This window comes from Camellia sinensis, chromosome 3 (assembly GCF_055761805.1).
Source record: "Camellia sinensis isolate YWXY chromosome 3, ASM5576180v1, whole genome shotgun sequence".
Classification (NCBI taxonomy): domain Eukaryota; kingdom Viridiplantae; phylum Streptophyta; class Magnoliopsida; order Ericales; family Theaceae; genus Camellia; species Camellia sinensis.
In genome coordinates this window covers 53,972,029-53,995,245 of record NC_138963.1, presented here as the reverse complement: position 1 = coordinate 53,995,245, position 23,217 = coordinate 53,972,029, and the positions used below count along the sequence as shown (strand labels likewise).

The window sequence follows — 23,217 nt, the reverse complement described above, 5'->3', positions numbered from 1 at the left end:
CTGGTGAACCAAAAAGTCCTGAGATGTAGAAAATGGCACATTTATCCTCCACCATGCACGGTGTTTATTTTTAATTGGAGGGCAATGTAGGTATCGGGTATTAGTAAAATTACTGTTGTAGATATTGAGCGCATTGTAGGGGTTTTTAGTTTTCCCTCGTTTTGATAAAATGTTTGAACCTGCGTAAGCAAACATTGGTAATCAACATTTCCACATTACAACATTCCATGTTGGTGGATTGAAACCCTAAATTTGGGTTTTGGAAATTCGAAAAGTGATTATAGGAATTATACGTTTGACTTCCATTAGGGTTTGTCATTGAAGGGAAATATACATTACGCACATCAATTAAGATCGTGGGCGACTGCGACAGACAGAGATTGTGTTCGTCTTCGCTGGTGGGTCGATTGTTTTGACAGACGTCACTGTGAAGTGCCTTCGTAAGCCACCGACACAGTCATTGACGGAGTGACTGGCGATGACAATGAAACGCGAAGGTGCATTACGTTGACGATTTTAAATGTTGATGTGTTTTGAACCATCTAATTGTAGACACAATAATTTTCCCCCCATTGTACTTCGTAAAGTGATTTTAGGGCATATTGCCCATGATTTGCTGATTTGGTATGTGTTTTGTCGTAACGTGTTTTGTGCACAATCATATTGCTGATGTTGGGGGCCATATTGATGTTTGGTAATATTTTCAAATGTTTAATTAGTGTTGTATTTTGAATCATGTGATTGTAGTGACTAATTTCCCTTCCAATGTTCTTCGTGAAGTGATTTTAGGGCATACTACCCATGCTTTGTTGATGTGGTATGTGTTTTGTGGTAGCATGTTTTGTAATGTGGAAACTGTAATGTGGATTTCGTAAAGTGTAATGTGGATTTTGTAATGTGAACTTCAACTATATCGCTGATGTTGGGGGACATATTGATGTTGGGTAACATTTTCAAGTGTGTCATTTGTGTTGTATTTTGAATCATGTGATTGTAGTCACTAATTTCCTTCCCAATGTTCTTCGCGAAATGATTTTAGGGCATACTGCCCATGCTTTGTTGATGTGGTATGTGTTTTGTGGTAGCGTGCTTTGTAATGTGGATTTTGTGCAGGAATTGTGAAGGGAATATTACGTGTGACAGTTTGCATTTTAGTGATAGTGTTGCGGTCGTGGTTTAACACTACATATTGTACTAGTTGGTGTGAATGTTGTAATGTTGCCAAGTGTTGTTTTGGTTATAATATCTGATGGTTGATTTGTGATAAATGGGCGGTGTTAATTCTAAGGTTGGGAATATTAATTTTGTGACGTTGGTTTGGTAATGTTGTAGTGATTGAGTAAGTGTTTGGGAACATTGATTCACATATGTTTGTTATTGTGCATGCATAGGCCCCCGTATGTTTGTCTTTGAATGAAATGTAAATGGGGAAAAATGGTTGCAGTGTTGGTGTGTTTTGTTCTGGCATAATCCAGTCATCACGTTGTTGATAACCTATTTTTGTTTAATTTGGAATGCTATGCAAATGATCTAGCGTGACTGTTTCTGTATTTGTCATACAGTCCACCATGATGACAGTTGTCTTATTGTGGTTACATACATCTTTACCACATCTGTTGGAGTTGTAAACATTTAAATACTGAACATTTTGTTTGCATTACTGGTCAGCATGATGGAACAACTTATTTACTCGAAAACTAATGGAAATAACAGTTTTCACGTGGCAGGTAACACTCAGCAACAGACATCGCATAAAGTGGCCGGTGTACAGACGCGAGGTTCTGGAATGAAAGAATGCACAATGACCCGGTTAGCAGTTAAGAAGCAGGGAAAGTTGTTGTTCAAATGTTCAAAAACTACGCCAGTCATAAAGAAAATGCCCTGTATCGACACATCGAGACTTATGTACTGTTCGAAGTGATTTCAAGGCACTACGATGTAACTCCCACACCCCTGCTCCGTAATAAGAATATATATATATATATATATATTTTAATTTAGCTATAGCTGGCCAAAGAAGGTTTTTTTTTTTGTATAGGTGAACATTGTTTCATGTTTTGATTTTTTGGCAATTCATACTAGTAATACGTTATGTTAAATGGGGCGACACATTGTCAGTCATTTATTGTTTAACCTGTCACCTATATTTGAATTGTTTGCGTTTGGATTAAATTATGTGTTTCAAAAAAGGTGTTCACATCATGGCCAAAATCACCATCTCTTCATATCACCATCTCTTCATATCGTAGTTCTTGACAATTTGTGTATATGTTTTAATGAAATAATTGGCTTCAGAAATCAAACTTTGGGCAGACATGCACATGTTTGTATGAGGATGGCTGTGATTATATAATATGTAATTACGGAGTTCCACATTGTATGTTAATGTGCGGTGTTTTTAGGTGCGACATGGGGATGGTATAACCGGTCTAGGCCATGTACAACATGTACTTGTTCGTCGCGCCAATGTGCAATGCCAAATGAAACATAATGGAACATAGATTGCAGATGTATCAAATTTAAACGTTTGAAACACAAATCCATTCCACGTAAACATCAGAACAAATCCATTCCCTGAAAATGAAACAACCAAAACAATATCACACCAAAAACAACATATTCCGCACATCGCCTTCCCATGACACCATACACCATGACAACGACCCTGAAAACGAAACAAAAGTAAAAATACCAACAACAACATTACCAAAACAATCCATCTAAATAAGCATCGAACATCGAAACATATCCACACAACAAAGCCAGACAAAACCCTACACACATTACCCACACTGTGAAATACATCCACGAAAACATCGGGACAAATCCATTTCCGAAACAAAACAACCAAAGCAATATCACACCACCGCTGACCACACACTCACCTCGTGCAAAAGAATATCACACCACCGCCGACAACAGTAACCCACAACACCAGGACAGTAACCTAAAACAAAAGCAAATCCCGCAACCAATACTGAACGTCAACAAAATAACCAATCTCACCACAAAAAATTGAATCAAATACGTAAAATCAGGCAATGTAAAGATACGTTACCCGATTAAACAAAACCAACATCAGCAGCAACAACGTGTGATTCCCATTAAAAAAGGGTAAATATGTAACTTGTATTAATACCTAATCAAATACAAAGATTCCTTCCCACCTAAATAGGACTAAATAGTTCATAAGAAAAAACCTAAGACCAAATGGAGTAACATTCCCTGATTTGGGATTTATCAGTAATTTTTTCTTTTTTTAAACTAAAATATTAAAATTGCTATTATTACACAATAGGACCCACAGACTAATTAATTAGCTAAGATACCGACATAATAAAATCATAGAAGAAAGGTCAACAAGTACACCCAACTACCAAGACTTTAAAGACTGAAAGTTACATAGACCATGGAGATCTAACAAAGGTCCCAACAACCATGGAGGCCAACCCACCAAGGTGGGTCAACCCATCAAGGACATCAATTTCTGAGGCTATGAATAACCCAAAATTCCTTGATATTATTAATAATGATATTAATTGATTGGAAAAAAAAAATAAGAGCTCTAAATATAGAGTTCAAATGAGCTGGCCCACCTATAATATGATGTTTGTATTTTATTTTTTATTTTTTACTTTACTACATCACTATAATTTTAAATTTAAAATTCTGTATCATTTTCTTAATTGATTTTTTATTGTGACTTAGGCTGGCCCACATAGCTTCCCATTCTCACCACGAGCCCATCGATATCACGGACGTATCCAACTTTCTGGCCCCACTTCTTTTCCTCTGGTGCACTCACTGGTACTGCTCCAATCTCCACTGCCCTCTGATCATCCTCACAAGGATTTAAAATCAAATGATCTAACGGTCATGGTAGTTCATATAATTATCAGAAATTTGACCAAATCCAAAGCACCAGATTGGATGACATAAATTGGCATGAGTGCTATATGAAAAACAATAAAGGAAAAGAAAAAGATTTAAGATTGGACTTCTTTGAGTTCTGTTTTAATAATTTAAATTATTAATATTATAAGGTTTAGTGTATATTAATGTGTTTGTTTTAAAACAATAAATGATAATAATATTTTTGAAAATATACTAATTTTTTTAGACAAATATAATAAAATAAAAAGATTATAATTATTATATCGATTTAATTTTTTTCAAAAAAGATATACATAAATTTTTTACAAAATGAACAATTCAAATCATAGAAATGAAACTTGTGTTAAGCCCCACATACCTTTCAAGTTTTTTCAAATTCAAAAAAGAATTATTCAAAATTTTAATCTAGACTAATATCTTGGATATTATTTAAAAAACAAAAACCCATTAATATGACATATTTTTCACTAATATTATAAATATTAATTAATATATCAACAAATACATTATTTTTAGACACAACAATAATAATAGGTGAGTTATTCATTAAGTGATGAAACCCACCTATAATTTTACGCCTTTCTTGATATGTTTGTTGATATATGTAGATTTCATACTTATGTAAATATTGTGTAAAATATTTATGTATATATATTACCTTGTAGGCAGCATCAACGTCAGGGTAATCCAAGCAAACCTCAACTTGGTTCCTCTGGCGACCCGACCCGGCTGTATGGACCAAACCCGTTAAGTCGTCAGTCTCGTGTTGATGCAACGGTGTGAATGCTATGGTGGTCTGCCCACTCTCTAGCTCTCCCCATCTATATATTAATAACCACCACCACCAAACACCGAATATACATAAGAGAGAAAAAGAATATACTTATATTTTTCGAAAAAAATTTATAAATCTCACTATTGAATATACTCAACATTGGCTGGTTGTCACTGAAGGCTCCTTGGAACTATCTCTACTAAAAAAAATTAATATATTAATATTTTATGAGAACAGACAAAAAATATTATAATAAAAATTAATAGTGGGAGGATTAATAATTCTTAAGAATTAGTATAGAATTAATTATTTAGCTCAATTAGTTAGATAATTTTTGTCTAGCAATAAATATAAAAATATATAATCCTAGTTATATATTTGTTTTACATTATTAGTTGTAATATTAAAAAATTTGTCAATTTTATTAGATTATTAGGGAGGTTTTAAATAAGTGCACTTTTTGACTTTTTGTGAAATATGGGTTGAGTTTGAAGTGATGTGGTAGAGAGGTGGTGTGACTTAAATAAGATGATGTGACTTAAATAGGATAGTGACTTTTTGATTTTTTTTTAAGATGCCAAACTTAGCCTGAATGCCGTTTTGGGAACCAAAATAAAAAGCCAGGTTTTTGTCAAAAAGTCTAAAAACGCAAGTGGCAAAAACGCAACAAATTGGTTTGGGAAGTTATAAAAACGCAAATGTGAAATTACAAATTGGGACCTATGACAAAAAGATAAAAAAATAAATTTCTTATGTTGAGTAAGGATATTTTGATCATTTTAATTTGATTTAACACCATAAACAAATATTAAACTAAAAAACCAAAAGTTAACTTTTTACCAACTTCCCAAATCAACTTTTCAAAAAGCTAAAAAGCTTGGTAAAAAATCAAAAGTCAACTTTTTACCAACTTCTCAAATCACTATAATATCTGTCAAAATTTTGTTCGAATAACAAAAATAACAACCAAATAATAAAATGTAAATCACGTAAACTAATAATCATAATCAAACAATTCATAAGATACTATAATTAATATTACTAATCCTACTAAGTTGGGTAGTTGCCACTGGTCTCTCTCTACTAAAAAACACACGTAATTACATATATGCATAATATATTTGAATGATTGATGCGACACTTTTACCTTAAAAGCATAAAGTTTAACAATTTTGATAAAATACAACAAAAAATAAATAAATGTTTTCTCACAAATAATGTCAGACAGATTGTGTTATAATTGTTATCATTTGTAACTCAACATAAATATAAGAAAATATATACATACATATATATACATACATATATATATATCTATATAATAAGGCACAAAGCTTTTTGAAAAATGTATCAAAATGTATGTGAGATACATTTTGATCCAATGGTTGAGATCAATTCTAAATATATATCAATGGTTGAGATCAATGGTTGGAGAGAAGCATTTCCCGCCCAACACATTTCTGTCTCCCCCATACCCTCTGTCTCCCCCATACCCATTCCTACTCTCTGATGAGATGTGAAGCTTGGCTTGGCTGCTGCAGAGTTGATCTTCCCATTCCTACACTTTTTTATATAATGTGAATGAAGCAGATGTATGTCGATCATCAGTCATCAAATACTGCTGCAGAGTTGATCTTCCCATACCATTTTTTTCCCATACCCTCTGTCATCAATACTGCTGCAGATAGTGAGGTGTGTATTGTATATATTGTTATAGCATTTGATGATAGCATTTGATGATAAATTGTATATATTGTATATATTCTATGTCATAATTTGATGATAGCATTTCATAATAGAAGTTTCATTTGCCTTCGGGGGGAAAAAAAAAGAAGGAAATAATAGAAGTTTGTGTTGTGATACAAATGGAAATAATAGAAGTTTGTGTTCAGAAAATGGGTTTGTATGATATAGATGATCACGGGTGGGTTTGTATGATTTGAATGATATAGATGTGTGCCTTCATCAGCCTTTGAATGATATAGATGTGTGCCTTCATCAGCTTTTGAATGATATAGATGATCCACTGGATGATGTAGTCTTTTTCTATGAAAATTCTGCAGAATGGGTCAGGCCCACACTGCTTTTTTGAAAATTCTGCAGAATGTGTTTCCATGTAACTCTTTTCTGGGCCTTTTATTGTCTGAAAATATTTTAAAAAATAACATTAGTAGGGCCTTTTTATGCTCCTCTGACGTGCAATAATGTCTGGGATATCGATATTGATATATGCTGGATGATATTGATATATGCTCCAGCTCTGTTCTGAGGGAGCTTAAAGGGAAAAATTTCTAGCGTATATGCTAGATTTCAAGGGAGCTTGAAATCTAAAATTTCTTAACTGCTGGAGTATTTTAATTTTAATATTTGTCTATATTGATATAACTGCTGGAGTATTCTATTCTATTAATGATCATAAATGTATTCCTGTGCATTTTCATGGTAGCTTCTCTTCCATGAATTTCTCTAGAAATATCAATGTTAAATTTATGAGGAATCTGCTGGAGTATTTTAATGGGTTCTTAACTGCTGCAATATTTTAATGGGTTCTTAAATTTAATGGGTTCTTAAATTTATGAGGAATCTGCTGAATGGGTTCTTAAATTTATGAGGAATCTGCTGAATTTCTCTTCCATGAATTTCTTTAATGGGTTCTTAACTGCTGGAGTATTTTAATTCATTTTAATTCATTTCTCTTCCAGAAGCAATTCTTCAATTTTTGCAATTCTCCAATCTACTATAATCTCAAGTCTGGAGTAAATTTGATCATTAAAGTATTTAAATACTTTTAGGATACAATTTAAAATTTATAGGATACAATTTTCTATCATAAAATATATTTATGATCATTAATAGAATAGAATTTTCTGAATTTTGTATGATAGAAAATTTTCTGAATTTTGTATGATAGAAAATTTTTTGAATTTTCAATGAGACCGATTGGTCACATCTGCCCAATATGATAAAAAATAGTAACATCCATTCTTCTCTCCCGAATATCTATGGTGATGGCATCTCCATTTTCAATGAGACCGATTGGTCCACCTTCCTGAAAATATTTCACAATTCACTATTCTTAAGAACTCAAAAAATAAGAGAGAAAAATCTAAACACAGAAGCACAAACAATAAAAATCTTACGATCTAAAAAAGATGCGAAACTAGGTACTTAAAAGCTAACATACCTGTGGCCAACAACATAACCATGTGAACCTCCTGAAAACCTCCCATCAGTCAACAATGCACAATCCTGTAAAATTCACAAGTGATATGTGAAATTGTATGATAGAAAATTTTCTGAATTTTGTATGATAGAAAATTGTATCCTATAAATTGTATCCCATAACCATGTGAACCTCCTGAAAACCTCCTTCAGGCACAGTCCTATCATAAAATTTATACTTGAGATTTTAAAATTTTCTACAAACAGAGGTGAGATTTTGATCATTATAGGATACAAAATAGGATACAATAATATATTTAAATACTTTTATATTTTGATCATTAAAAGATAGGACTCCACCATTTCGTTTCATTTACTCCAGACTTGAGATTATAGTAGATTGGTTAATCTGATGCTTTAGTTTATGATTAAGAAAATATTGATTAAGAATATTTTCTTAGTTGATTAAGAACTTCAAACAGAGGTGTTAGAGGTTGAAAAACATATTTTGAAAAACATGATGATGTTTACCGCTGTGACTTTCTATTTTGAAAATGGTCCCCTCGCAGAATGGTGTTAGAGGTTGAAAAATGTGACATATTTGGCACAATGACATCTGGAAAAATGTGAGTTGAAAAACATATTTGGCACATAGTTGATGATTAAGAATAGCATTTTAAGAAAATATGATTAAGAAAATATTTATACCAGCATATATTTTCTTAGTTGATGATTAAGAAAATATTCACATATATTTTCTTATCATCAATGTAAAATATTCACATTAACAGCATATATCATCAATGTAAAATATTTATACTTAATGACTACCAGCATATATCATCCAGAGTGAAGTTCCCCTTGCACCCAATGACTACTCAGTAAAATATTTATACTTAATGACTACTCAGTAAAATATATTTATGATAGAAATATATTAAATTCTTATAAAATATTTTTAATGAGTAAAAATGTATGTTATTTTAAGTATGAATGTTCATTTATTTTATTTACTTAGTTTCACATGGTTGCGAAAGTTCATTTATATATATAAGTATGAATGTTCATTTATTTAAGTATGAATGTTCATTTATTTTATTCACTTAGTTTCACATGGCTCCATGTATCTCCTTGCACCCAACAATATCACTTATTTTTTAATTGAAATCAGGAACTTCAACTTGAAACAGGACTTTGCTCGGCTGCTCGGTTAGTTAATCAGGAACTTGGAGCCATAAAAAATAAAAAGCTCGGCTGCTCGGTTAGTTTATTGCTTTGGTAACGTTTGGGTACAGCTTCTGTTATTGTTTTGCTTTGATATTGAGCCAACTGTGTTTTCAAAGAATTCTACTCAATGTGTTTACTGAGAAGAATTTTAATTGTCCACTGTTTTCAAAGAATTCTGTTTTCAAAGAATTCTGCTCAATTAGAAGAATTCTGCACAATGTGTTTTCAAAGCAGAATTTCTTATCACCAAAATCACCAAATTCTACTCAATGTGTTTATTGTCAACTGTTTATCACCAAAATCATAAATTTTGGTTCCGCCAAAAATTCTGCTCAATGGATTTTTTAAATTAGCTTGGTGTTATACACTTGAAAATTGGTTTCAAAAAAGGTTATTGACACATATTTGAAGACATGTTATTGAACTACTTGATGTTATTGAAGACATTTTTCTAATTATTGAACTACTTCATATTTGAAGACATTTTTTAAATTTTATGATTTATTAACTTTATTATTTGAAGACATAACTTTATTATTTGAAGACATAATTTTATGATTTACTAACTTTCATATTTGAAGACATAATAATTATGATTTATTATTTCTTTTTTTGGAAAATATATTAACTTTATTATTTTTTAAAATTTATTTTAAGTTTTATATTTTGAATTCAATCATACAATTTGCTATTTTATTTTCTAAAACAAAATACTTATATATACACATACACTATATGGGATTCTTTTTAACTTGATATCCTAAATAAGTACAAAAGTTGCCTACCCCTTTAAATCACCACTGCAATGTTGGACACTAAAGATCCCACAACAATAAAATTGAATGAAACTTTTGTGACAACCATGCCACTCATATATCTATATTTATTACACAAAAAAATTAAAAAAATTGTATATAAAATTAGGTAGGAAATTAATGAAAATGTGCAGCACGAGAGAGCATACTTCAGTTCAGTGGTTTGACCTTTTGCTTGGTTTAGTTCAGCCTCTTGAATGTGTTCAACACTCCAAAAAGAAAAAAAAAAAAAAAAAAAAAGTTGTGGAGAATCCAAGCCCCCTTTTGGCTTTAGAGATGATTTTTTTATGACTCAAAATTATTGGTTTGAGATATCATATTCAAAAGAAACTTGATGATATATTTTACTGAGTGCTTTGATTTTTCTATGTTTGTTATTTAAAATGAAATTCAGTGCTCTCAAAAAAAAAAGATGATCTTCACAAATCATGTGAATCTGTGAATCTAAGTGTCTTGGATTTTTTAATATTAGGTAAATTATATAAAAAGATTCTGTATATACAAATTGTGCATAATTTCAATTTTAAAAAATTTGGTTTGTTTGTTTACTTAATCATCAACAAAGAAATTATTAGGTGTTTACAATTTTTTTTAGGGTTTACTTAATCATCGACTAAGAAATTATTCTGTCAGGGTTTACAATTTTTTTTTTACTTGCTCTTATATTTTGATTTGCAGTATTGGTGAACATTAAAAATCTTATATGTTTATTTCTTAATTTGCATTAACATTAGGGAGAGTTGTTATTTATTTGAGTTTTGTAGATCATGTAATACAAGCAAAAATGTTACAAGTTATTTAAGAAAAAAAAAATAATATATTTTTAATCTTAAAATTATTTACATCGTGCCTTCTGTCGATTTTGATTAAACATAGTGCCTTCTGTCATAACTATTAAACATTGAGGAAATGTGTCTCTCATCACCAAATTTCTGTCAATTTTTAATCAGAATTATTGTCAATTTTTTTAATAAAAAAAAACATTAAACAGAAATTGGTTTGCTATTAAAAAAAAAAATAAGGTTATACACATTGTGTTTACTGTCAACTGTGTATAATAGTTGGTTTGTCAATTATTTAAAAAACATCATGTCAACCAAATTTCTATCAATTTTGATTAAACATTAACCAGAATTATTGTGAACCAAATTTCTCTCAGAACTATTAAATATTGAGGAAATGTCTCTCATCACCAAATTTCTCTCAGAACTATTAAACATTTTTAATTAGAATTATTGCCAATTTTTTTAATCAAAAAAAACATTAAGCAGAAATTATTTTTTCATCAAAGAATTACTGTCAATTATTTGAACTATTAAGCACAAATTTGGTCCTTACACATAAGGTTGGTCTCAAAATTATTTGGCTATTATACACAAGAAAAACGTAATAGATCCAAAATTTTCACTAAATCAAGGATGAACAAAATTTTTTACCAAATCTCCAATAATAATACTTTTAATCTTTTCTGATAAAATTTTAAAATAGAGTATGGATAGGAGATGGTTTTCTTTCATAAAAAATAGTATAGGTAGGAGATGGTTTTTAGGATAAGTTTGGAATTTTTTTGAAAATATTTGAAGAAGACCATGAGAGCAACGATTGGAGTATTCGTATCAGATCAAACTTTTAATCAAATTTTTACTCAAATTTGATGAACATAGAGAGAGAGAGAGAGAGAGAGAGTAAGTTAAGTAATTTACTAATCGTAACCATCATGGTTTGGTTGTCCTGACTCCTTTACTTAGTTATGTGATGATATCTTTTGATGTAATATGGGCTTCTATTCTCCCTTTTATTTATTTATTCCTTCCAAAATAAAAACCTAGGCTTAGGCGCCCATAGGATTGTTTGACAAAAAGGCATTATTCATTTCTATTTAACTTACTAAACCATCAAGCACATCACTAATCACTGGAATGCTCAGTTGAAGAACTCTACATGCTCAATTTTATTTTTCAAAAATAGATGCAATCAACCATGATTTAGTGGGTCACACATGTATGCAAGATAATAAATATTGGCACCTTTTTAAAGGATGATAAATATTTTTCATAATTTTTTTTAATATCTAGAGCTCCTAATTAAAAGAAAAATTTCAAAGACTTGGCATTTTAACATTTATGTGTAATATGGCAAGAGAGTTTATGTTTTCTTTTTTCTTTTTTTGGCACCTTTTTAAAGGAGTATAGTATTCTATGTTGTATTTCAAAAAAATCTGTTGAATGTATATATGTGTATATTACTTTAGTTGTCTTTATGAAAAAAAATGTATTAAACTTACAAGTATTTAACTTAACACAAGTATTTAACATTATTTGTTTTGCTTTGAATCAAATTCACCAAGTATTTAACTTAACCCACAAAAATGTATTCAACATTTTATTATAAAAAAATAAAAATAAAAATTGTACCATTCAAATATAATATATTTGTTGTGTGATTCTAAAAAGAAAGTGATTGTTTTTTTTTCATTTAATTTTTTTTTTTGAAAGACTTGGCATTTTAACATTTATGTGTAATATGGCAAGAGATTTATGTTCCTTTTTTTTCACATTTTTAAGGGAGTATAATATTATATGTTGCATTTCAAAAATTCAGGTCAATGCATATGTGTGTATTACTTTAGTTGCTTGATGAAATAATTATTCATTATTGCTTATAAAATGGCTTTCTTATGTGGTGAATTTTTTTTTGGGCATAAATTTATGTTTGGACTTTCCAAATCATAAATGGTGAACTTCAAAATATTTATGATTATAATGGGTTTTAATTTTGGTTTTAATTTCATCTCTATAAAATTGAAGTCAGTTAAGAAAGAGAAAAGTTCAAATTCGGACAATTATTGTGCTCGAGTTTTAATTTATCATTTTAATTTTAATGTGATTGTTAAAAAACATCTATTCTAAATGCTGGGTTGACTCAGAAAATGTGAGTTTGATTATGGGTTTCGCAAAGAATGTAGAGAGACAGAGTGGGAGAGGGAATGGACTGTTTGTTTGGAGCTATTTAAAAAGAAAGTAAGGGTGATTTATTTAGTTGATCTTCCTGCAACAAAAAAATTAAACTAACACTCAGAAAAATTTATTTAACATTCAAATGTAATATTTATTTGCTGTGTGATTCTAATGTACAGATGATAAATATTTTTCATTTAATTATTTTGTGAATATCAACAGTTCCTAATTAAAAGAAAAATATGAAAGACTTGGCATTTTAACATTTATGCGTAATATGGGAAGAGAGTTTATTTATTTTTATTTTTAAAGGGAATATAATATTCTATGTTGTATTTTAAAAATTCTGGTCAATCCTTATATGTGTGCGTATTACTTTAGTTGTCTTCATGAAAAAAAAATGTATTAAACTTACAAGTATTTAACTTAACGCAAGTATTTAACATAATCCGTTTTGTTTTTAATCAAATTCACCGAGTATTTAACTTAATCCAATAAAATGTATTTAACATTTTGTTATAAAAAATTAAAAAAAAAAATTGTACCATTCTAAACAGAGAAGGCACGTGCCTCTGATATCTGTTGACCTTTTTCTTTTTCTTAGAAGTTTATATTTTTATTTATTTCTTTTCCTCTTGATTGTAACCCGTTAAGTATTTTCTATTCCTGGTAGTTATTTATTTAAATAAAATTTTGAATTTTATTATTCGAATTTTAAATAACATTTCATTTTAAATGTTATTTGAATTTTATTTAAATAACATTTCATTTCCAATTTTTTGCTAATTGCTAATTTTATTATTGCTATTTTTTTGTTTCTTTGTGTCTAAAATTATATAACCAAACATTTTTAGGCTGAAGTACAACAGTTATGAACAATATCACTATTTTTGGTCAAGTAAGTTTTTTTTCTTCTTTTTTCTCTTCATATAAATTTAAGTACCTCTCTTATAAATTTAAGTACAACAGTTATGGACAATATCACTATTCTAATTATTTTTTTTCCTCATACTTTATAGGTGGATGGGGACTTACACCGAACCGTAATATCACCTCCCCTTACTAATTTTCTTATTTATGTGTATAAAGTTTTATTTATCATTCTAAAATTTTTGTATGTATAGGTTCAATTTCTTCAAGAAAGAAATGTTAATGTTGTTATTCGCGATGAGCGTGACCTTAATACTATTCGCATTCATGAGGTAAGCCTAAAAGTCGCTTCAACATTGGACATGTATTTTCTTATCATTTTAAAAATAATTTATAAATATATTCTACTTATTTTTTACAGGCAAAGGCAAAGGAAAAAGATAAGGCAATATCAAAGGAAACAAAAAAAGCTATTCCTTATGGCAAAGGAAAGGAAAATGCTATTCCCATGGTATGGTTTCTCAACAATTTTTAAAAGTTTCTTTTTCGAATATTATATAAATTTTTTTAGGAATTGCATAGTGTCATATACTATTTTTTATGTACATTTTTCAAAAGTTTCTTTTTCAAAAATTTATTCAATTCTTTTTATTGAATATGAAATGTTTTTCTGAAGCATGTTAAAGTAAGCATTTGTACAACATGCTAATGCATTTGTATAAACATTAATTTGAATTTTTAATATGTTTGTCTATTTGTATGATAAAAATATGTTGCATTGAGACAATATGTTGCATCTATAACATAGCATAATAAAAATAAAATACAAGAAAACGAAAAAGGAAAATAAGAAGAAAGAACAATTATGTGATGAAAAGAAAACTACATAATATAATTTTTTTTTAATTTTTATTTTTCTTATAAGAAGTTCTTAAGGAAAGAAGAAAAAGACAAAAATGCATTTTAATACAACAGAAACAACAAGAAGAGAGAAAAGGAAAGTACAAGACATTACATGCTAATATTCACATTTTACGTACCCAATGATTTAATATTTACCTTTTCAACGTACATTTTGTAAAGAGATGGGTAGTGTCTTAAAATCAATAAGTGCGTGCATAGTGAGTTTGCAGTTTTGTGTTTTCAAATTATTTTTCCCTTCCTTTTTAAATTTCATAAATACATGCATTGGTTCTTATATGACTAACAACTTAACCGAGTGAAGAGGAAAAGTTAGTTAAAAGGAAGAAAAATTACATGATGAAAGGGAAGCAAGTTAGTTAATCTTCACATTTTATGCACATTCTTATATAATATTCTCATTTTAGGCACACAATGAGAATGTGTTATCAAAAGCTACATTGGCCCAACGTGCACGGCGAGAACGTGAAAAAAATCAAAAGCCATGTTCTGCATACCAATTGGGACAACGCTTGCGACGAGAACGAGAAAGAGAAAGATCGAAGGAATGTATTAACCCAAGACAACCTTCTTTAACACCAAATTGGTAAAAAGAAAAAGAATCTTTTACCCAAGACAATTTTGAATTTTTTACTCTTACTATTACCACTTTATTATATAGATTTTAATTTGTTCACAATCTATTTCTGTAGGCCTCCTCCTACAACTCCATGTAGAAATGTTGGTGTGGTCATCCGTGATGAGCACGACCTTAATGTTATCCGTGTTCGTGCGGTAAGTACAAAATCAAGTCAAACATTGTATGTATTTTATTTATATAAGATTATATAAGATTTTTTTTAATCTTTTCAATATTTTATTTATATTTGTTAGGCAAAAGATAAAGAAAAGGTCAACCCAATGTCTAAAGGAAAAGAAAAGATGGCTCCTTCCGGCAAGAGAATGACAAATGCATGTCAAGTGGTATATATTCTTTTTTAAAAATATGATGCAAAACTAATCAAAATTTTGATAGTTAAAATATATGAGTGTGTAAAATGAATTTATTGTTTTATGTTGTTTTTGTAGAATGATTGTAATATTTTTTCCTGTAACTTGCTATTATTTGTATGTATTTTTCAAATTTATTTATTCTTATTTTGCATGGATATATGTGCATTTATAATGTACCATCCATAAGTTGCTACTTATATAAAGAGAATAGGAAAAAAGAAACGAAGAAATAAAGAAAAAATATATAAAGAAAGGAGAAACTAAATAAGATAGGTTTTTAATTCTTATTTAATATATAAAATAGAAAACAAAGAAAGGGAAAGGGAAAGTGAAGAAATAAGAAGATAGAAAGGGAAGAAATAAGAAAAAAAGAAATAAAGATAACACTATTAAAGGTATAAAACAAATAAAATATAAAACAAAATTAAGAGAAAGGGAAGAAATAAGAAGATAGTTTCATTTTAAACACAAAATATTCACATTGTTTGCTTCAATGATAAAATATTTTCTTTTTAGGCACAAAATGATAATATAATATCAAAAGCTGCATTGGCCCAACGGGCACGGCGAGAGCGTGAAAAAATTGAATTTCAATGCTTGCAACGAGAGCAAGAGGGATTAGAAGAATGTGTTCAAATAAGACAACGTTCTTTAACACCAATTCGTCGCGATCGCACTCACTTGGAGTGGGAAACAATAACTGAAGATTCTCAGTCGGCACAAAAACGAACAATGGTTACCTATCATCAGACATGTTCGTTTTCTATGCCAAGCACATCTTCAAATTCACAAAGGAATCGGTAAATTACTGTGTCTACTCCTATAAATCGATTTCTTCAAGCACATCTTCAGATCCTCACATCTTCAATACATACTTTTACTCATATCGTTTTGTTTTACAGAATTTTATTTATACACAAATATTTGTAGGTCTACTCCTATAAATCGATTTCTTCAACAAGATCTATGTACTGATGATGAATTAGAAGATCTACCTACGAGTATATCAATTGGCGCCCGGGCACACAAAGATTCTTGCCGCCATTATCTTGGCAAGATGGATGTATTATGTCCTTATTGTTCAGCCTTACATTGGATGGATGAAAAATTGACAAAATCATCTATAAAGCGTCCCTTATTCGGAACTTGCTGTTTGGAAGGGAAGATTAGGCTACCTTTACTTATTACACCCCCTCCACCACTTCAGGCATTGTATGATGGGAATAATGATCAATCAAAATCCTTTCGAAGTTATACTCGAGTGTACAATGCAGCCAATGCTTTTACGAGTCTTGGTGCTACATTGGATCCTAGAGTACTCAGTGGAAGGGGCCCCACATCATTCACAATTCATGGGGAATTGCGACATCGAACAGGATCACTACAACCACAACCAGGGCAGGATGCGAGTTATGCTCAGCTGTATATCTATGACCCTTATTCAGCTTTAGAAATTCGTAATCGTAGAAATCCTAACTTGAGAAGGGATGTTCTCAAAACTATTCAGGATAGTTTGTTGCAAGTCAATGCATTTGTAGATAAATATCGCCAGGCTCATGCCATTTTACATCAATTAGACTCGGCAGGACACAATCTACCTGCTCATCTTCATTACAGTTCAACAACTGATCAACGTCGGTATAACCTACCAACTACAGATGAGATTGCAATTGTAATACCAGGTGATGGAACAGAGGTAAATGGAATGAGAGATATTATTTTACATTTCCGAGGAAATAATGAGTTGATGCAAATTAATGAATGTCACCCAGCATACTTGCCATTACATTATGTTCTATTATTTCCATATGGTGAGCTTGGATGGGAACCTGAGTTGAAATTGTGGAATGTTCAGTATGATCGACCTTCAATTGATCGACTTACTCAAATGAATTTTTATAGTTATCGTTTGTTTGAACGACCCACAGAGTATTCAACAATTTTGAGAGGTGGGAAACTATTTCAAGAGTTTTTGGTAGATGCTTGGGCTGCAACTGAGCAAAATCGATTGACATACTACAAGCTTAATCAAGGGAAACTTCGGGCTGAGCTTTACCAAGAGTTGTCAGATATGGATCCAGATTATGTGCGACCTGGACAAATTGGTCAAAGGTTTGTTTTGCCATCTTCATTTACTGGTAGTCCTAGACATATGTTTGAAATCTTTCAAGATTCAATGGCTATCACACGATACAACCAACACCCAGATATTTTTCTTACCATGACTGCAAATCCCAATTGGCCAGAAATTACTTCAGCATTATTACCATATCAAAAACCTATTGATCGTCCTGATTTAATTGCCCGTGTTTTTGAGTTGAAGAGAAAATGTTTGATGAAGGAGATAGAAACAAATAAAGTGTTTGGAAATAAAGTTGCACATGTTTTTACAATTGAATTTCAAAAACGAGGCCTCCCTCATATGCATGCACTTTTATTTCTCAAGGGCCCAGACAAAATTCGGACATGTGCTCAAGTAGACAAATTGGTGTGTGCAGAATTTCCAGACCCAAAAAACGACCCAATGCTTTTTGAAACTATCAAATGTTGTATGGTACATGGACCATGTGGTGCTCGAAATCCGCAAGCACCATGTATGGAAAATGGTAGATGCACTAAGAGATACCCTCGAACTTTCACAGAAACAACAACTATGGATCAAGATGGATACCCTATCTATCGTCGTCGCAATAATGGTCAAGTACATACTGTAAGAGGGCAAGAAGTTGATAACAGGGATGTCGTACCATACAATGCATATCTTTCAAAACTTTTCAACTGTCATATAAATGTGGAAGTTTGTGCCGGAATGAGATGTGTCAAGTATATACATAAGTACATTTATAAGGGTTATGATCGTACAACGATGGTGTTAGGAATGATAAATGAGATTCAACAATATCTCGATGCAAGGTATATTGGACCTCCAGAAGCTGCTTGGCGAATATTTGGTCATCCTTTGCATGCAGAGATGCCAACAGTTGTACGATTGGCACTTCATTTACCTGGAATGCATCGTGTTGTTTTTAACCCAGAAGAGTCATTACAAACGATTCAATCTAGAGCTGGTCAACAAATGTCAACTCTTACTGGCTTCTTTGCATATTGTGCTGCCAGTGAAGATGAATGTCCATTCACTTATCAAGAATTTCCACAACATTTTGTCTGGCTCAAGTCAGAAAAGAGATGGAAATCAAGAGAAAGGGGATATGCAATTGGTAGAATGTACTTTGCTAGCCCTAATTGTGGTGAAAGATTTTATCTACGTTTGTTACTAACCGTTGTCAAAGGACCAAAGTCGTTTCAGTCTTTACGCACAGTCGATAATGTTGTGCATGATACATTTAAATTAGCATGTATTGCAAGGGGGCTTTTAGAAGATGATGAAGAATGGATACAATGCTTGAAAGAGGTTGTAGTCATAAAAACTGGGTATCAATTGAGAAGATTGTTTAGTATTATTCTCACCCAGTGCTCTCCACTAAATCCATATGCATTATGGAATCAATTTTCAACGCATATATGTGATGATCTTGCACATAAGATTTGTACATTGTTTGTCATTTCTAAACCAACTGAGGCTCAAATTGAAGATTATGGTCTCCATCTTTTGAATCAAATGCTTCATGAATCAGGCAAAAGTTTAATTGACTTCCCACCCATGCCACAACCTACTGCAAATTGGAGTGCAGTAGTTGGTAATCGATTAATAGTTGAACATCAACAACTGCAGAGTGAGGCAGAACATGCAGATCCACAAATTACTATTGATTGTCTTAATAATGGACAGCGGAATGCTTATAATATAATCACTTCTTCAGTTTTTCAAAATAAAGGAACTGTTTTCTTTCTGAATAGGGGTGCAGGAACAGGGAAAATATTTCTATACAATACGATTGCATTAAAATGTCGTAGCATTGGGCATATCGTTGTTACTGTGGCTTCGTCTGGAATTGCATCACTGTTACTGGTAGGAGGTCGCACTGCACATTCAACATTTTCCATTCCGTTAGATGTCTTGGAAAATTCACTTTGTGGGTTTAGCAAACAATCATTACAAGCTGAGTTATTTAGAGAAACAAAACTCATAATTTGGGATGAAGTTCCTATGCAACATAGACATTGTGTTGAGGCAGTTGATCGTACATTGAGGGACATTTGTGATAGTGAAAAGCCATTTGGGGGTATTACTGTTGTTCTTGGAGGAGACTTTCGACAAATCTTACCAGTTATACCCAAAGGAGTTCGTGAGCAAATTGTGAATGCATCATTAAGACACTCTGTTCTATGGAAGCATATATATATCTTGACTTTGGATTTGAATATGCGCTTGAATCATGAAGGCCATGAAAATGCTAATTTTGCAAATTTCTTGATGGAGGTAACACTACTTTAACTTGTATTATATAGATTTTAAATTAATAAATTGTGTTTACACTTACTCTTTTATTGATTTCACTTTTTTTTAGATTGGGACCAATCCTCAAGAAATCGTTAACCTTCCATCAACAATACACAAATGTCAAGATTTGAATGAATTACTCTCTACAGTTTATCCACAATTGAATATGATAGAGACGTCAACCCCAACATTTTTAACTGAACGCACAATTCTATCTGCGCGTAACGATGATGTCAGTGACATTAATACTACTGCGTTGAATATCTTTCCAGGGAGATTATATACTTATCTTGCAGCAGATAAAATGTCTGAAGATAATGAAATTGATCCTACCATTACAAATAGATATCCTAATGAATATTTAAATTCATTGGATCCTCCTGGGTTGCCAACTTTTAAGTTAGAGTTGAAAGTGGGTTGTCCTATAATATTGTTGAGAAACATTGCACCGAAAGATGGACTATGTAATGGTACAAGATTGATGGTTACTAGGTGCGGCACTCGCATAATTGAAGCTCAAATTTTAACTAGAGAAAAGTTTGGCAATTTGGCATTCATACCAAGGATATCTTTGACACCATCTTCTTCAGAAATGCCTTTCCAAATGACAAGACGTCAATTTCCAGTCCGATTGGCATATGCCTTGACCATTAATAAATCTCAAGGACAATCTGTGAAATTTGTTGGGGTTGATTTGCGTATACCAGTGTTTAGCCATGGGCAATTATATGTGGCATTGTCTAGATGTACATCATTTGATCGTATAAGTATTCTCCCTCCTAAAGATAATTTGGATTCTACTACAAATATTGTTTATCCTGAAGTGTTGCTGTAGTACTCTATGCAGATTAAATGACGTTTTATTAGAAGGTAACCACGTAGATTTATTTCTGTTGATTATATAACTTTTTAAAAAATTTCAATTTAATAATAATTTGAAATTTGAACTTTTGTAGGATTGGACCGAAAAATCTATGGAGCTTAAAAGGAGAAATACGACTACCTTGCTTCGATGGGGATGTAATAAGGTAATTTCAATCTGAAAATATTTTGACATGTATATTTCCAACACATGTACTAATCTATATTTTTTTTGTTTCCACAAATTACCAGATTGTTGTGCATATTCCTCATTGGGGATACATAAAAGTTGATACAAAGACTTTTTGGAAAGTAATGAGGAGGAAGTTTGGGCAAACGCATATTTGAAGACATGTTATTGACACATCTTTTGTAAAGCATACATATTTTTGGTGTATGACAATATAATTTTTTGTGTATGACATGTTAGTGACACATCTTTTGTAAAGCTTTAACCCACTTTTTGTAAAGTTTTAACCTACTCTTTTGGTGTATGACAGTATAACTTTATTTCTATTTTTTGTTCAGTGTTTACACTTTTTTTTACTGCCTTTTATATTTTGATATGCAATATAACTTTAAATCTTAAATGTTTGTTTCTTAATTTGCATTAAGATTAGGGAGAGTTGTCATTTTATTTGATTTTTGTAGAGCGTGTAATACAAGCAAAATATTTCAATATATTTTTTCAGTATCTTTATCAAAAAATGACATAAACTGTATAAATTTCAACATAATACGTATAAATTATAACTGTATTTTAATTTTAAAATTATTTACACCGTGCCTTTAGGCACGGGCATACGCTAGTATATATATATTTCATGTTATTTTTCACCTTTTGTACTGGTAAAAATTAATATTATGAACTGTATTTTTTTTTTTTGTTTTTTTTTTTTGGCTCCTACGGTATAATCTTGGGTCCGCCCTGATTAAAAATAAAAAAATACCTTATGTTGAATAATTGTAAAAATGAAAATAAAATCACAAATCGTCAAATTGATGGACTTACACCAAAGACTTAATTAATTAATTTTATTAAATAGAATAGTAAGTAATAAAGATATATGAAGTTACGAAGGTATTGGATCATACTTGTGAGATTCATCTAAGCGACGAACGCAGTAACCGAAGGCTTTAGTGTAGAAAGCTACGGATTTGGCTACGTCTTTGACGTACACCACCGTGTACCCGAATGCTGGGCTGAAAATCGATGCCATACTAATTGTTTGTCTCTTCGATCGTTGGTTTTTTGAGATTCAGATTGAATCAGATTGGAATATACATTTGCTCTCATAATTGTTTAAATGTATGGGAGGAGCTTACACGTGGAGAGGGTCAATATTATACGTGGATGTCATGCATGCTTTATGATCATGGAATGCTGCCACCTGGCTTTGTTTTTTGAAAATTAATTTTTATTTTTTTTATTTTTCTTATTGTATTGTTCTATATTTTAATTTTTTTTAAATTGATTTAATTCAATTTAAAACCTAAATATCTCAAAAAAATCAAAATTTTGTTTCACTAGTGAGAATTTTTTACAGAACTTGTTTGTCACAAATTTGTTTAACCAAACAAAATAAATCAATCATTATTTTTTCTCCTATTTATTTAAATAAGAGAAAGAAAAATTACAGTCGCGTTTGGTAAAACTTTCTAAATATGATTTGAGAGTAAGAGTTGTATTTTGAGTTTGTAAGTTTTGGAATTATGATCTGAGTATGAAAAATTTGTTTGGTGAAAAAGTTTTGAAAAGAATTTTGAATTGAATAGGGAATTTTTTATGTGACATATGATATTTGATCACTACAAGAAATTAGTTTTTAGAGACTGATATTTAGGGACTGATTAAATTTGGTCACTAAAAATAATCTTTTAGGGACAAATTTAAACATATGATAATTTACTTATAAGATTGTAAAAATGGCTATTAATATTCTCACTTAATATTTGCATAACTCTTTTAGACCAATAAATTTGGTTGCTAATATATTATTAACATCTTTAGGGACGAAAAATTTTCGTCATTATCAATTAAAAACAATTTCGGACCAATTATTTTCATCATTTTAACAATTGAAAAGTCGGGACCTCACTTGACTTCAGCCCTAACTTGCTCATTCTCTCTTTCAACGGGTTTGCTCAATCTTCAGCCCTAAAGTCGGGAGCTCCAAGGCAGATTGGGAGCTCAATCTTCTTCAAATTTTGGTGCCTCTCTCTCTCTCTCTCTGTGTAATCAATCTCTGTAATCGACCTGTAAGAGCTCCAATTCTTTACATAGATTGAACTTGTTTGTGTTTCAATCTGTGTTTTACATTCACAAAAGCAAACTAATGC

At 31.0% G+C, this 23,217-nt stretch overlaps 3 protein-coding genes and 1 long non-coding RNA gene across 4 annotated transcripts; 3 read left to right on the top strand and 1 right to left on the bottom strand.

The window, feature by feature from the left end:
* Positions 1 to 3,694: 3,694 nt before the first annotated feature.
* Positions 3,695 to 22,097, bottom strand: LOC114318689 (uncharacterized). The gene is made up of 3 exons (XM_082918050.1): positions 21,973 to 22,097; positions 4,553 to 4,715; positions 3,695 to 3,832 (listed from the first exon to the last, which is right to left on the bottom strand). The coding sequence occupies exons 1-3, from the start codon at positions 22,095 to 22,097 to the stop codon at positions 3,695 to 3,697; spliced, it is 426 nt and encodes a 141-aa protein (XP_082774176.1).
* On the top strand, positions 6,168 to 13,958 carry LOC145822528 (uncharacterized). The gene is made up of 4 exons (XR_014363876.1): positions 6,168 to 6,361; positions 9,003 to 9,092; positions 13,685 to 13,728; positions 13,850 to 13,958. It is a non-coding gene; the product is annotated as an uncharacterized LOC145822528 (long non-coding RNA).
* Positions 13,960 to 19,876, top strand: LOC145820811 (uncharacterized). Its single transcript, XM_082917355.1, has 11 exons — positions 13,960 to 14,032; positions 14,122 to 14,211; positions 15,029 to 15,207; positions 15,314 to 15,395; positions 15,495 to 15,584; positions 16,131 to 16,414; positions 16,545 to 17,425; positions 17,543 to 17,726; positions 18,732 to 18,880; positions 19,250 to 19,584; positions 19,820 to 19,876. Exons 2-11 carry the CDS (start codon positions 14,209 to 14,211, stop codon positions 19,874 to 19,876), a joined length of 2,244 nt encoding a protein of 747 aa, XP_082773481.1. The 5' UTR covers positions 13,960 to 14,032; positions 14,122 to 14,208.
* LOC145821001 (uncharacterized) lies at positions 19,826 to 20,877 on the top strand. Its single transcript, XM_082917632.1, has 2 exons — positions 19,826 to 19,995; positions 20,084 to 20,877. The coding sequence occupies exons 1-2, from the start codon at positions 19,939 to 19,941 to the stop codon at positions 20,849 to 20,851; spliced, it is 825 nt and encodes a 274-aa protein (XP_082773758.1). The 5' UTR covers positions 19,826 to 19,938; the 3' UTR covers positions 20,852 to 20,877.
* Positions 22,098 to 23,217: the final 1,120 nt, after the last annotated feature.